Here is a 16,540-nt window from a genome sequence, read left to right as displayed (position 1 = left end):
AGTTTTATTTATAAAGCGCCAAATTACAGCAAATGTCATCTCAAGGCACTTAAATAATAAAGTCCGTCCATTGTAATCATAATCCAATGAAATCCAATGAATTAATTTCAAAATAATCCAATTAATTCATATGGAGCCAATTCAAAAATAATATCCGAGCTAAGGAAACCAACAGATTGCACCGAAACTTGTCTTCAGTCCAATCTCCTGTCCTGAGCCTGAGGGACTGTGGAAAGGAACGACTCCCTTTAACAGGAAGAAACCTCTGGCAGAACCAGAACCAGGAAGAAACCTCTGGCAGAACCAGAACCAGGAAGAAACCTCTGGCAGAACCAGAACCAGGAAGAAACCTCTGGCAGAACCAGAACAAGGAAGAAACCTCTGGCAGAACCAGAACCAGGAAGAAACCTCTGGCAGAACCAGAACCAGGAAGAAACCTCTGGCAGAACCAGACTCAGGAAGAAACCTCTGGCAGAACCAGAACCAGGAAGAAACCTCTGGCAGAACCAGAACCAGGAAGGGTCTGACCCATCCGCCTGGACCAGCTGGGGTTTGAGAAGACAGAAAAGAGGGAAAAGAGGGGGAAAAACACCATAACACCATTCAAAGGATACCTGCTGGAACAGGGAAACACAAGTTAATAACCACAATAATGTCACATGGACATAAAATCATTTGAGAAATTAAACAGGAAAAAGAGCAAAGTGAGGAAAGGTGTGAGTATGGATGATGCTGAGCAGTTAGTGAGGGGTTTACAGCCCGTTGTGAAGCTCAGTCTGAGAGGTCTAAAGCAGTTAAATCTCTTTAACCTGAACTGAACCATCTCTCTGTCTCAGAGTCCGTTATCCCCAGTTCAGGAACGTTCCACGTGAAGCTGCCAAAGAAGCCGGGAGTGGAGCTGGGAATCACCATCAGCTGTGAGTACAGACACAAACATGAAGGGGGGGGGGTTAACTCTCCACACCTGTGGAAGTAATGCACAGCTGTGAGCTTATAGCACAAGGACCGCTCGGGTGGGGAATTAAGACGTCTTTATTCATTCAAACAGGATCTCCTCACACCAGTATTACATCTCCCACTTTGATTTAACACCATTTCTAGTCGTAAAAGTGTAACGATTTGAATTATTTCTGTTTTTCTGCGTCTGCAGCTCCGTCCAACAGGAAACCAGGTGATCCTCTGATCATCTCAGACATCAAGAAAGGCAGCGTTGCTCACAGGTAACCGAAGCTAACCAGAAACCTCACAGAACCTTGTGTTCAGTTAGCAAACAGAAGGCTAGTGAACAGATGAGCCTCCACCACACATGGAACAGCTGTGTTGGGTCCTGGAGGCGCGGCTTTAATTAGGCTAACAGTCCAGTGTGATTCTGTGCTGTTTGTAGGTCGTGTGAAGCAGAGAAAGTGCTTCAGAGAGCTTCTGTTCGCTAACCAGCAGGTTGCATCTGTTGTCTTTAACGTTATGAAACAAACCCCATCAGTATTATGAAGTGACTGAGTTGGACGGAGTCAGAAGTCCTAATTACCACATAGATTATCTGCAGGGTAGCTCTCATTAGTCCAGTTTTTGATCTGTGTTTATGGGTTTTTTTCAACCAGGACGGGAACCTTGGAGCTGGGAGACAAACTGCTGGCGATCGACAACATCCGAGTGGAGAACTGCTCGATGGAGGAAGCTGTTCAGATCCTCCAGCAGTGCGAGGAGCTCGTCAAGCTGAAGATACGCAAAGACGAAGATAACTCAGGTGTTGCATCAGTAGGCGGAAAAGAAACCGCTTCCAGGACACATCAAACCTTTTCCAACTAATCAGGCTCCTTCAGCTTCCTGTCTTTCCAGCCTGTTTGACCACCTTAAGAAACATCTTCACCCGCTTTATCCAACTCAGGGTCCAACCTGGAAGCCTCTTGGTGCTGAAAACCAGAAACATCTTGTGTTTTGCCTAAAATTGTCTCAACTATCCTTCAGACCTGGTCAGCTTTTAACATAATCTGGCCAAGAACCATCAGCAGCTCGTAAAACATTTACAATCAGAGGTCCTTAAGGGCACTTAGGAACTAATCAGTGACCCTTGAAAACATTCAACAATCACTATGAGATTGTTAACGACTTTTATGACCTCTTCATTACTTTTAGATCGTCTGTAATGGACCACATCAAAGTCCTCTAAACCTCTTTATGGACACTCAGCCACATTTAGAAACTATCCCTGAAATCTGAGAAGTCTCTTCAACAAACCTAAAGCCATCTTCACTGATGTGAACAACCTTTGCAGTGGCTCCTGAATCAGAAATGACTTTGTCAGGCTCATAAAGAATCCGCTCTGCAGGGGCACATACAACCCAAAGCCGTAGCCCTGACACTTCAATAACCTATAGGACTGTTTTATGACTTCATTAGAGCCTTAAAGGCCTTCAACACACAGGCCAAACACCTCCAGAGCTTTCTTAAAAACCTGAAGGACCTTTAATTAACATTAAGGCCAGCAACAGGACTATTTAAACTTCCTCAAGGACTCTCATAGCCACCATAATCATATAAAGAAATCCCAGAGCCTCTTAAGGGACGTTTAAAACATTTTGACTGACAGCTGAAGCCCATTCAGAGGCCTGTGGGATATCTTTTGTGATTCTTTTCATCTTAACTCAGTGAATCACAAGGACATCTGCAAACTAATTCAGCAACCCTGAAACTTTAATAATCCTCTGAACCTGTTTTATCATCTTATTAAGAGTGCTTATTGCTCAAGGTCTTCCCTCAAGAGCAACTATAAACAAACCAGGCCTCTAAAAGGCTCGAACCGTTGAATCAACCTTTAAAAAGCATCTTCCAATGTTTTTAGAAGAATTCCAAGTCAAGAACCCGTAAAAATGTCTTTAAAGAGACCTTAAAATTAATTCTGCCTTAAAAAATCTGAACACTTAACCTTAAATCATCTAAAAACCTGTCCAATGTAACTAAAAAAGGTCCCCAGAAACTATTGGTGTAACTCATTTAGAACTCATGGGAACATGTTTAATAGAATAAACCTTTTTTCTGGGGCTCAGAAAAGCTCAAGTCTTACTTGAACCTGCCAAGAGCTGTTTGTCAGAAGCAATCCAGTCGCCTGAAAATCATCCCCAGCAACCCCTTAAAGGTTCTTATTAAACTTTTAGGGCCTTTTAATTGATTTCAAGGATGCCATTAGGGTCCTCTTCACCTCCTTGAGGAGACTCTTTAAACTCAAGACCTGCAGAAGCTCCTGAAACCCGTCATTCATCTTGTTGTCTTCCCTCTTGCTTCACTTCCAGATTGTGGCTCATACTGTCAACATGTGTCCCTACAGTTACAGTTACCCAAGGTTCTGAATAAAAATCTGCTGGTGTTTCAGATGAACAGGAGGTGTCGGGCAGCATCATTTACACTGTGGAGCTGCAGAGGTACGGAGGCCCGCTGGGAATCACCATCTCTGGCACCGAGGAGCCCTTTGACCCCATCATCATCTCCTCTCTGACCAAGGGGGGCCTGGCTGAGAGGTACAAACTCCTGCAGCTAAACCTCTCTGGCCTTTGAAGATCATGTTGCCTCCATTGCTTTAGTCCTTTTGTTGCTGTAAAGTCCAGCTAACATTAATTGATTAGTTGTAGTCGGAGCCATTGCTGTGCAGGTTAAAGCCAGACGTCAATAATTCAGTGATAAAAAGTGTGAAAGGGTTGATTGTACAAAGGTTTAGAGCCACTGATTCTAAATTAACTTCTGATAGGAAATATGAACAATGGAAATGAATAATGTTGCAGCTCGCAGACGGTTTGATGCTCATTATTTATTTCATGAGATAATATGTGAGAAAATAATTAAATAAACGCTTAAACTCATTCAAATCAATTCAAAGTTTTCTGAGAAATGATATCAGTGACTGCATGAATGAACTATGAAGTAAAACAGTGACAGAAGAGGGATAAGGTGGTAAAAGTCGCCCCCTGCTGGAAATATTAGATATTACAACTTTTATCCTTTTTTTTTTTTTTTTACTTTTGCATTTGATCAGATTTATTGATCGTTTTGCTTTTGTTTTACCTAAATTCTGATCTTCACGCGTGTTGTTTACTGCAGGACGGGGGCGATCCATGTGGGCGACCGTATTCTGGCGATCAACAGCAGCAGCCTGAAAGGGAAGCCGCTGAGCGAAGCAATCAGTCTGCTGCAGCAGGCGGGAGAGACGGTCACGCTGAAGATCAAGAAGCAGGGCGAGCGTACGTGAGCGCACCCCCCCGCACATCCACAAGCTTCCAAACACACGTGCAAATACAGACAACAGGAACACAAGTGTTTGCAGTTTGATAAACTCGCGTCATTTTTCTGCAGTGTCCAGCCCGAAGTCCTGTGTGATAGGTTCAAGCCGGGGGCCGGGGGCGGGGCTTAATCAGGAGCACCAGGACGGCGAGGAGGAGCCTGTTGTCATGGTAGCACCTCCAACTAACCAGAGAGCGTTCAGCACGCTGCCGTCCGTGGACAGCGCCGTGGAGTCCTGGGATGGCTCCAACATGGACAGCAGCTTCACCACCGCAGGTATGTCCCCGATTTCACCTTCGAGCTGTGAGTGAAGTGAACGCAGCTCAGAAACCTTTCTCCACGTGTCCCTGCGTAGTGCCACCGTTTCAGTCGTCTCCGTACAGTTTCCACGAGTGGCGCAACCTCAAGACGACTAACAGCCAATCCTCCTCCTCCACTCGCCAGAAGGCCAATCCGCTGTCAGATCTCGGACTGAGTGACGACGACTGGGACCGCCCACCACTCGGAGGGTGAGAGCAGAGAACAGATGATTTGTGTTCAGGTCCATCATGAATCCAACAGTTAGAGAAGACTGACTGGTTTGAGTTGAGAAAGACCAACAAATCTGATGACACAACACGCGCAGCACAAGTGAAAATAACATAAAAGCTTCATGGACTTTATGAACATTAGCTGGTAGTTTGTTAGCATTCTTCATTCAAAGCAATGGGAGCATGTAGCATTGAGCTAACAGTTGTAACAGCAGTGTGTCTCTGTCTGCAGCATCTGTAATCTGCCCAGCGGTCTAATCACTGACAGCAGGTACCACACTGACCTTTGACCTTTGACCCTCACTCACTGTCCTCTGTAAGCCCTCACCTGATGACCTTTGACCCCCGTCACATGTCCCCTTTTGTCGAACAAACACTCACCAGCATGAGCGGTCTGCCACCGGCCTCCTCTGTGCGTGTGTCATCGAATCCCGCTGTTCCTCTCGCTGACCTCTGACCTTTCCTCTCAGGTTCACTGTGGGACACGATGGGACAGAACCAGACCAGGAGGAGAACTTCTGGTCTCAGGCGCTGGAGGACTTAGAGACCTGTGGTCAGAGCGGCATCCTCCGAGAGCTCGAGGTGAGCAACGCTGTCAGAATCCCTGTTTTTAGATGTTTTAATGGTAAATGGTGCTGGGTCCAATCACAGGACGGTACTGCCCAGAGAGAAATGACATCAGGGCCGATGATACAGCAGCGGACCCTGGTGTGTGGTCATCGCCGTCTACAGCTTTACTGACTTTATTCAGTGTACTCCAGATTTATCTCCAATCTCCAGATTTATAGACTGTTTTGGCTTTTCTCATGATTGTTAAAACCACAAAAATCTAATAAAATTAGTCACTTGCTGCATCGTTCTATCTGAGCCAAAGACAACTATTAAACTCTTTTTGATGCGATACTTTTACTTTGAAAGTCACTTTTACAGTGCCGTACTACTACTTGTACAGAGTAAGTACTGGGATTCTCACTCCCCCACCGGTCCAGTGCCAGGGCTTGATAACTGTTGGACTTATTGCAGATATTAGTAAAAAAAAACAGATGGAAATCAGCCTGATACAGATTCCTCTTTTTGGAATGGCTGAACTGAACTATTTTGATTTTAGAGTGATAAAATTATGTTTTCTAAATTGGGATATCACGGTCTGGACATTGATAATTGCCTACACTGAATTCTGGTCTGTCCTTGAGTAGTAAAGATAGAGGTGTTGTGGTATTTGTAGTTTTAGTAACCCTGCTGAAAGAACAACATGTTTCTATCTCCTGTGTAAATCGGGCAGTAAAAGACAGAAATGACTCCTTCTCTTCCAGGAGTCTGGAAAGGAGACGCACCTCCTCACTCTGGTATCCTCCCTCCTCCTCTGTACTAACCCTCTTCCTCTCCCCTCCCTCCTCTGTAACCAGACTTCCAGCGCTGTCAAACATCAGACATGTTTGCTGGTTTTGAATGTGACTCTAACCGCACTCTAACAGCAGCAAGCTACAGACCATGGTGACGTCTTTGTGACATCTTGGTGACACCACCCAGCTTCTGACCAATCATGTGGCAGAGTCATGTTGCATCAGGCATGGCAGTTTGAGCAAGGCATGCTTGGACAGCTTGTGCAAGGCCTGATGGGTAGATTGTTGTGCTAGTCATGATGCAGATCTGTCAGTCATGCATGCATTTGATGGGTTTTTGGTTCTTATTTTCTGTTGGGTGACATGACAAAAAAACAAAAGAAACAGCAGAAACTTCAATGTGGTGGATGTCACCATCTGAGAAAACTGTAGATCCTGTTAACTGATGCAACAAAACATTTTCCAGTACCTTTCCCCCTTTTCAGGATGTACAACATTAGATCCTGTTCGTAGTTCGATGATAGAATGAAGACAATGATAGATCCTATCAGTAGAGATTATGGTAGATCCTATCTATAAAATTATGGTAGATCCTATCAGTAGAGATTATGGTAGATCCTATCAATAGAGATTATGATAGATCCTATCTATAAAATTATGGTAGATCCTATCAATAGAGATTATGGTAGATCCTATCAGTAGAGATTATGGTAGATCCTATCAATAGAGATCATGGTAGATCCTATCAGTAGAGATTATGGTCGATCCTATCTATAAGATTATGGTAGATCCTATCTATAAAATTATGGTAGATCCTATCAATAGATATTATGGTCTATCCTATCAATAGAGATTATGGTAGATCCTATCTATAAAATTATGGTAGATCCTATCAATAGATATTATGGTCTATCCTATCAATAGAGATTATGGTAGATCCTATCAATAGAGATTATGGTCGATCCTATCTATAAGATTATGGTAGATCCTATCAATAGAGATTATGGTAGATCCTATCTATAAAATTATGGTAGATCCTATCAATAGATATTATGGTCTATCCTATCAATAGAGATTATGGTAGATCCTATCTATAAGATTATGGTAGATCCTATCTATAAGATTATGGTAGATCCTATCAGTAGAGATTATGGTAGATCCTATCAGTAGAGATCATGGTAGATCCTATCTATAAAATTATGGTAGATCCTATCAATAGATATTATGGTCTATCCTATCAATAGAGATTATGGTAGATCCTATCAGTAGAGATTATGGTAGATCCTATCAGTAGAGATCATGGTAGATCCTATCTATAAAATTATGGTAGATCCTATCAATAGATATTATGGTCTATCCTATCAATAGATATTATGGTCTATCCTATCAATAGAGATTATGGTAGATCCTATCAATAGATATTATGGTCGATCCTATCTATAAGATTATGGTAGATCCTATCAATAGAGATTATGGTAGATCCTATCTATAAAATTATGGTAGATCCTATCAATAGATATTATGGTCTATCCTATCAATAGAGATTATGGTAGATCCTATCTATAAGATTATGGTAGATCCTATCAATAGATATTATGGTCTATCCTATCAATAGAGATTATGGTAGATCCTATCTATAAGATTATGGTAGATCCTATCAGTAGAGATTATGGTAGATCCTATCAGTAGAGATCATGGTAGATCCTATCTATAAAATTATGGTAGATCCTATCAATAGATATTATGGTCTATCCTATCAATAGAGATTATGGTAGATCCTATCAGTAGAGATTATGGTAGATCCTATCAATAGAGATTATGATAGATCCTATCTATAAGATTATGGTAGATCCTATCAGTAGAGATTATGGTCGATCCTATCTATAAGATTATGGTAGATCCTATCAATAGAGATTATGGTCGATCCTATCAATAAAGACACAAGTAGATCCTGTCAGTAGGGCTGGGTAAAAAAATCGATTTGATCGATTTTGGATTGATTTAATTTAAATTGTGCAATATCGATTCATAGGGCATGAGATCGATTTTTTTCGTTTACAGCTTTAAGTAATTAAGTACAAGTTTAAACTGTCTAATTTACAAGTTTGCACTTAAAACCTGTTGTTTATGGTGAAAAGAAAAAATAAAGTACATTTGTATTTTATAACCCAGTTGAGCCATTTTCATTATTTCAGATCAGATCGAATTGTGATTAATCGATTCAGGACGATATGAATTAAATTGAATCGATTTAGAAAATTGGCCATGATACCCAGCCCTACCTGTCAGTAGATTATGGTAGATCCCATAAATAAAGACACGAGTAGATCCTGTCAGTAGATTATGCTAAGAGATGTAATAGTACATCTTCCCATCTGACCTGTTTTGTAAAAAAATAGATCTTTTTTATTGACATTGTCACTTGAGACCAAGGTTTCTACCTATAGTTCATAGAGACAGTCGTAGATTCTATCAGTAAGGACAGTAGCAGCTCTTGTGAATAGACTCTACAGTAAAAACTCTAGATCCTGTCATTAGACATTGTCCTTGGATTACACAGAAGATCTGAGAGATATAAAGTTGGAAACATCCAATAGAATCTTTCAGGTGAATCCCATAAGCAGATCCTGTCAGTAGAGGTCAAAATTCCAGCGATACTTGTAGTGTATGAACAATTTTATTCCAGCAAGGCGTTTCGGCCACTGATGATGACCCTGATAAAGGCCTCTAGCTGAATTACATTGGTCTAATAAAGTTGTTCATATTCTACAAGTTTTTTTTCTTTCTCCATGCACCTTAAGAGTGTGCAGTATCCTGAAAATACAAAGCTGTAAACATCAATAGAACCAGTAGAAAGACAGCCAATCTCATTAGTAGACCTTTGAGACAGCTCCTCTCCTGTCCCAGCAGGGCTCCAAGGGGGCTCCCTTTAATCTCCATGTTCTTTTTGAGGCACCTGCCTTTTATTTGATGTCTGACTGGTTTTCTCTTGATTGGCTGTCTCTAGGCAACCATCATGTCAGGCTCCACCCTTAGTCTGAACCATGACCCCACCCCTCTGCGCAGCACACTTGGTCGCCAGGCGAGCTTCCAGGAGCGGAGCAACTCCAAGCCACAGGTGCATAGAGCTGAGCTCTGACCCTGTGTAGGTTAGGTTATATCTTATTATGCCATATTGTACATTGTGTGTGATTCTTAATTGATTTCTGTCAGGTGACCCCTCGCTCCAACACCTTGCCCTCGGACCCTCAGCGCAGAGCCTTTGCCATGAGGAAGATGAGGCAGGAAGTCAATGACATCTTAAATCAGAACCCTGTAGAACTCCACAAGGTGACCAACGGTTCCCTGGCTCTACAGTCTTTAGCGACAGATGTATCTATGATGATTTTAACAGCGTGTGTCTGTTTGTAGCTCACTTTGGAGAAGGCCTCAGACTTGGAGGATTTTGGTTTCAGTGTTTCTGATGGTTTGTTGGACCGGGGCGTCTACGTTAATAACATCCGACCAGGAGGCCCGGCGGAACGTGGTGGCCTCCGTGCCTACGACCGAATACTACAGGTACGGGAATACATACCTTCCATCTTTAACATATTGTATTCTTTATTTTACTTCTGCATCTGAAATGTAATTTGATAAATACAAAAATTATGAATATTGTACGAAAGTACTGTACATCATAAGCTAATACAGCAAGATTTAACATGTAATTAATTTGTGCATTTTTTCTGTCAGATTAACCACGTTCGGACCAGGGACTTTGATTGCTGCCTCGTCGTTCCTCTGATTGCAGAGTCTCCAAATCACTTGGAACTCGTCATCAGCCGGAACCCCTCCTCCTCCGCCGCCACTCCACTGGCCAATCACAACGACAGCACCACCTCCAACAGCAACCAGTCCTCGAAGCCGGTTGGCAGTGAGATCGGACCATTGGAGATCTCTGTCGACCAGGGAGAAGATGGTGCCCCGATCAAGTGGAGCCAACCGGGAGATGGGTTGGGGGTTGGGCTTGGGGTCGGGCAGCTTACTAATAATTCCTTATAGCAGACAAAAACTAGATCAAACTGGATTCAACCAGTTGTGACAAGACTTGACTGAACAAGCCTGTGAGGAGAACAGTGCAACAATGATAAAGTCAAACTGGTTTAGATCTGTGTAAACTGGTTCAAAGTGGACCTCCCATGGTGCTACACACACCCTCTGGATGAAGTTTGGCCTTTGACCTCTTAAGTTTGACCCCTGAACTGCTAAAGCAGCCTGAAAGCACACAACTGAACCAGAGCAACTCCTCACATATTCATCTGAACCGGTTCTCCGTACTGGTACAACTGGTGTCACTAGAACCAGAATTATAACTACTGATCCTACTGGAACCACAGACGGAGCTACTGACCTAACTTGTCCAAGAGGGTCGGTTACTGGTCCCACTAGCCCAGAGCCATGGCTACTGGTTCTGTTGAAGCCACTACCACCGCCAACTGTATTTATGGTACACAAGCCTAGGACCAGGTCTTCTGGTCCCACTGAAGCCCAAGTCATAGCTGATGGTTTAAATGTTCTGCAACAATACTTCCTGGTTTTAGAAGTCTAAAATGAGGGCTACTTGTCCTACTAGAACCAGAGCTGTCACCAGTGGCGTTACTGGTGAAAGACACGTGGATTCTGGTCTTGGTGGGAAAAGATTCTGACTCCCACCAAAGTCAGAGCCACAGGAGTTGTCTTACCTGGTCCAAGACACGGTTCTGGCTCATGGTCTCAGAGTAACAGAGCCAAGGATACTAGTCCTGTTGCGGCAAAAGCATCAGCCCATTGTCCTGATGGTCCAAGACACATAAGAACTGACCCTAATGGTGGCAGAACTACGGGTACTGTTTCTACTGAAGCCTGAGCCACAACTAGTCTTACTGGTCCAAGACCTGGTTCTGGTGGTGGAGCAGAGATGTGGCCAGTGCTCCTGGGAGTCCACAGTCCTGGCTCTTGTTTTACTATAAAGGCTTTTGGCTTCACTGGCTGAAAACCACAGCAGCACAATGACTGATTGGATTTGAGTCCAGAACCTGCTTATGGACAGAAAGGTTGCCAAGGAGACAAGGGATGCTCCAATCAGTATCGATAGCTGATGTTGACAGGAACCAATGCTGATTATCTACAGGTTTATTTGTGTATTCCTGTGTCACAAACCCAGTCTTGTGCTCTGTGTTCTGCTCACCGGTCCAAAACATGACTAAATGATTCTGCTATTCACCTCAGAAATTACAGTCTGTGAAGGCCTCAAACCACTAAAGGTGCAATTGCTCTACATGATTGCACCTGACATTTTAAAGTTGATGGTCGTGAAATTTCAGACACAGTTTAACGATCTGGTGAGCGCTTGGTTTGCACACAGCTGCTTTAACGCTGCCTCACACAAAGATGGAAAGAAGGAAATTCTCCATGAAACCACCATTAAAGACCATGAAAGTGCTGGTTTAGACATGAGATTTAAGATGGTCACGGTTAGCTGGGAGTCTTTAGATGGGAAGGTGTAAGTGTGAAGTTGAAAATGGTTACGTTGAAGATCAGAAATCGTTGGTTTTGGTGTAGATGATGGTACGGAAGGGCGGTATCCATAAAGCAATGACGAGATGCAGCTGTTCAACATAAATACCTTAAATACTAGGTAAATGTGATGATTTATGAAACTCCAAAACATAACCTTACAATAGTCTGTCAGTACAGAGGAACACAGTTCTGATGGTAGCCCCTCAAGAAGTCCAAAGACTAAGTTCTTAACCAGAGCGAGTATCGCAGCCAGGAGCCATTGTTTGGGATGTGAAGACAACATCAAGACACTGATGTTGGTTGCAATACGCACATTTGAGCTGGTGCCAGATGACGCCATTAAAGAAAACGTTTGTTTGGTTTCAGGGCTTAAAGAATGTTGGCTCCAGGTGATGTGAGTAAGCCAGCTGTTCCAGTACTTTGGTTCGGGTCGTAAATGGTTGTTTCAAACCACCAACGGTCACAATATGATTCCTCTGAGTCTCTTTTAGGATAGCATAATCTCAGTAGTGGGTACAGATTCTTCTGGACATGGGCCAATGACAAAATTGACATTTTCACTCACATTCACATTCATTCACATTGAAACAATCGCTGCTACACAGATGTGATGATGAGTAAATCACTGTTAAGGGTTAGATTAGACAAAGAATCTCACCATAGACCTGAAGTAACGTGGTCCAAAACCTCTGGGGATGTCAAACCATGTTGTTTTGGTGTTTGTAGCAGCAACTTTTTAAAAATGAAATATCTCACTTTGTTTTTGGTTCAATAGTTACGATTATTTTAAAACAAAATAACTACAAGTCAACGACGCGCCAAGCTTCAGAAGTCTTCTAATTAAGACACTTTTCCACTGTGAAAACCTTTGTTTGAAACTCTGTTTCAACTGTAGGAATCAGGGACTGAACGGGTTTCAGGAGGAAGTCCCTGCGTGGGGATGGTATTCGTGTGAGATCGTTTCTTTAACTGGGATGAATTCATTGACAATTACATTACTATATTGTTTTTTTCATTGCTGCTTAGTTTTTTTTTTCCGAATCAGCCGATACTGATCGGAGCATCCCAGACAAAACGGAAACAAAGACGGAGGGTTTACTTTTAAGATTTTAGTTTTGTGCCATAAACGAGCTGCGGACTGGATAAATGGTGACGATTATAACGACGATACTGAGCAGTTCAATAAGAATCTTTTTCTACTGTTTACACCTGTTGGACTGGCCGCACTGTGTATGTATGTGAGTGTGTATGTGTGTATGCTATGTGTGTTACACACAAGGCCAGTTAAGCCCCACCCACCTCAATTCCCCATCTTGGCTCTACCCCACCTTCCCGCCTTCCCTTGACCAAGAGGCAGCCAAGACGACAGCGGTTCTGAGAGATTCAGCTGATTGGCTGGAACCAATCAGAAAACAAACATTTCCCTGCTTGTCTGTGATTGGTTGGTTTATGTGTTGAGGAGAACCAATCAGCTCCTAGAAAAGAGGCCAAGCATGACCCCACCCCAAGTCCTACTGTCCCCATTCTCCCAGCCCCAGTAACAGTGATCTATTATGCTAATCAATAGGTGTGTTTTCGATTGACTGTTGTCAGTTCTCTTTGTTTGTTTGTTTCAGAGGCCGCCGAACCTAAAAAGATGTACAATAGATTTTAAAAAAAGGTTCCCGTCGCTGTTCACATGGAAACCATGAAAGCCCTAAAACCTTCACCTCATGACCACGAAAACAACAAAGTAACACGAGAAAAAAATCCTGTGAAAACAGGAAACCTGTGACGTAAATACATGTTCTGTGTGTGTTTGTGTGAGAGTGAATGGATGTCTGAGTGTTTATTTTGGATGTCAACATCTTCCTGCTCTCACCTCAGTCTGAACTCACTATTTACGCTAGCCAATCATAACCCTCCCTCAGCACCAACCACCGATACAAGTTCTCCCTGAGCCAAACTATCTTATAGCTACTTTGCAACAGGTTCTTAGCTGTGGATTAGGGACCTGTGATTGGCTGTTGATGACTGTGATGCTTGGAATTAAAGCACATTGCTAGCATATAGTTAGCAAGTGGCTAGAAGATGCTGAGCACACGGTTGGTATGGCCATAACATGTGGCTACATACACAGCACAAAGCTAATCAAAACTACATCTACCACCTATTAAACATGTGTTTACTGTCTAGTAAACAAGTCTCTGACTAGCACATGGTTAACACAGCTAGTATGTGGTTAGCACATAGCTACCGCAAGGCTAACATCTAGCTGATATACCCTTGTGTTAGCACAGGTAATGTACAGTTCGCACAGACTTTGCACAAGGCTAAAACAGGGCTAATAAAACTAGTCAACATGTTGGCAGTATCATCACCTTACTAACAGCTATGTGACTGGCACAAAAAGTATCATGTGCTCCATTGGAATTTGCAGAAGCTGGAATTTCAGTTGGAAATCTACTGAAACACCCTTGAAGTTGGATTTACGACTCTAAAATTGGGTGGAACCTCAGCAGCCTTGACATCAAAATCCAACATGACCTCCCCACACATAAAAAGTATGATAGCTGGAGTAACAGACCATGTATTTACATGTCTGTCTGTCCGAGTCTCATCACACCAGTCGCACACATAGTACTGTCTAAACTCTATCAGTGAAGAGAGGTCTGCTGAATTTTTCTGTGCAAACTACAGCAAAAAACAGCTTATATTGCCAGTAGCATGAGCATAATGAGCAAAACCTGCCGATTTTCCAACTTCTAACTGGAACAGGATCTACTTGGGTGTGAAAGAATTTGGCGAGATCCCTCTTGGAACTCAACTAACACAAGGCTATAGCAAGTAAACACCAACTAGGTGTCAGAACATCGCATGTGCAAACATCTGGCCCACACTGCTAATGTATGGTTAGCACACACCTCGAGCATGGGGCTAATTCATGTATTTGTTAACATAGGGTCGATACCTAGATCACAAAGCTAGGTGTCAACAGAGGGCTAACATAACAGCAGGACTAACCCATGGTTTACGTCGCCTAAAGAATTAAGCCACCACTAGAATATAGTGCACCACTAGCACAGAAATAACAGCTCGTATCCAGTTAGCACATGGATGGAGTTAATTATTTCACTGCTAATATTAAACACCGCTTGTTTACAGTGAGAACTACAGCTGCAGAAACAGCGCCGGCTAGCGATGTTAGCATTTTAGCATTCAAGTCAAACTGCTTCACCAATAGGAGCACCCACACAGCTGAGGGGCGTGGCTTCAGAGAGGGTTTGATGAGTGAGATCTAAAGCCATACACACTGTGCTTGTGCGTATGTAATTACTGTGTGTGTGTGTGTGTGTTAAAGAGTGCATTTGTAAGTGTGTGTGTTTGTATGTGTGTGTAACTTTGCAGGGATTTGCACTCTAGTGATTCACCTCAGCAAGACATCCGCCCACACACACGCATACAGACGCACACATATACACGTGCATTGCACTGCCATTTGAAATAGTGGGTCAGATTAATTTCCATGTAGCTTCACCAACCAACCAAACTGTATTTTTTCTTTAAAGGAACAGGGATGTTGTAAAGTATTTTTGTACAAATTTAATACTTTGGTAGCATGACGTTCCTGGTGTTTGTCCTGGTCCTGTCGGGCTCCACTGCTCCTCTCCACCCCCTTTGTATGGACTACTTCTGAGCAACAATAAAGATGAAGACTTGCTGGGAAAACTTGACTTTATGTGTTGTCTCACATTAGCACACACACACATATACATGCATGCTTTTTTGTTTGTTAAGGGAACCTAACTCACACCTCCTGTCGTATATAATATTAGTGTCTAAGTTCAAATTAAAATTGGCAAAAGGGTTCAAACTCATTTCTGAGAGGCAAAAACTGCCTTCAGATTGTGATGGATTTCTGAATGTGATCGTCTGCTACAGGCACGGTTTGACCATGATGTGAAGGCACTGCAGGTAACAGACATTGTGTTTTTCCCCTCAGCAGATTGGTCAGAAGAAAGTGGGCATTTGGGGGGGTGGCCTTAAAGATACATGAGATATAGCAGCTGGTTTCAGACAAGGTGAACCATGTGCCCGCATTAAAGGCCAGTGTAAGTTTGTGTATTGCTGTGTTGAAGTCTTAAGTTCAGCATTTAGCTGTCATCATCCAAAGTTTTTCACCAGCCAGGAGTTACGCACAAGCAATTAATCTAAGTGAGAACCCGGTGACACTTTGACTATCCATTTCACAACTCACTACACACTTAAATTAAAGCTGCGATTAAAGCTTGCCACATTAATCATTACGCAAGAATTGTGATGTCAATACAACCAGCACCAGAGGCTACTGAAACAATGGTGTCCTGACCCCATGGGAATAGCTTATAAAGAAGTTGTACAGGAACATAAACAAACAGAATTCAATTTCAATTCAATTCAATTTTATTTATAAAGCGCCAGATTACAACAATTGTCATCTCAAGGCACTTAAGTAATATAGTCCAATTCAAGCCAATTGGAATTCAATTCATTGTAATCATAATCCAACTAATTCATATAGAGCCAATTAAAAAAATTAATATCCTAGCTAAGGAAACCAACAGATTGCACCGAAACTGTTCAACTGCTCTGTTCCTCTTTTATGCCATTTTTGATGTTTTTTGTAACATTTACAATAGTTGTTCCTTTTTGGGTTTGATTTTCATACAGATGTCTGTAGAGGCAGATCTGATCAGACGCTCTTCCCTGCAGCTCTTTCTGTTTTTGTGGAGTGAAACTGACCGCAAAACAAGACAAAAGCATCAGGACCTCCAGCTTTTGGTATTTTGGTAGTTCAATTTTGGAGAGCAACACTGTGCATGAGGGCGAGAGCAGCATGCA

General features: G+C 42.6%; 1 protein-coding gene across 3 annotated transcripts in view; it reads left to right on the top strand.

The window, feature by feature from the left end:
* The window catches only part of grip1 (glutamate receptor interacting protein 1), an 82,117-nt gene extending 66,729 nt beyond the window's left edge, over nt 1–15,388 (top strand). For 2 of the 3 annotated variants that reach the window (XM_072377908.1, XM_072377906.1), the window contains exons 14-26: nt 837–917; nt 1,151–1,220; nt 1,599–1,744; nt 3,368–3,512; nt 4,090–4,229; nt 4,342–4,545; nt 4,625–4,778; nt 5,032–5,070; nt 5,270–5,381; nt 9,150–9,260; nt 9,356–9,472; nt 9,554–9,700; nt 9,875–15,388. In XM_072377908.1, the coding sequence (XP_072234009.1) occupies nt 837–917; nt 1,151–1,220; nt 1,599–1,744; nt 3,368–3,512; nt 4,090–4,229; nt 4,342–4,545; nt 4,625–4,778; nt 5,032–5,070; nt 5,270–5,381; nt 9,150–9,260; nt 9,356–9,472; nt 9,554–9,700; nt 9,875–10,183 (1,775 nt within the window). In that variant the 3' untranslated portion in view covers nt 10,184–15,388. The remainder of the gene's footprint in view (nt 1–836; nt 918–1,150; nt 1,221–1,598; nt 1,745–3,367; nt 3,513–4,089; nt 4,230–4,341; nt 4,546–4,624; nt 4,779–5,031; nt 5,071–5,269; nt 5,382–9,149; nt 9,261–9,355; nt 9,473–9,553; nt 9,701–9,874) is intronic. The other variant, XM_072377907.1, reaches the window with a different exon arrangement.
* Nucleotides 15,389–16,540: the final 1,152 nt, after the last annotated feature.

The sequence above is a fragment of the Leuresthes tenuis genome, unplaced genomic scaffold (genome assembly GCF_036924035.1).
Source record: "Leuresthes tenuis unplaced genomic scaffold, fLeuTen1.0.hap1 SCAF_23, whole genome shotgun sequence".
NCBI classification, from domain to species: domain Eukaryota; kingdom Metazoa; phylum Chordata; class Actinopteri; order Atheriniformes; family Atherinopsidae; genus Leuresthes; species Leuresthes tenuis.
Note: the sequence above shows the minus strand (reverse complement) of the source record. Positions and strands in the feature narration are given on the sequence as shown.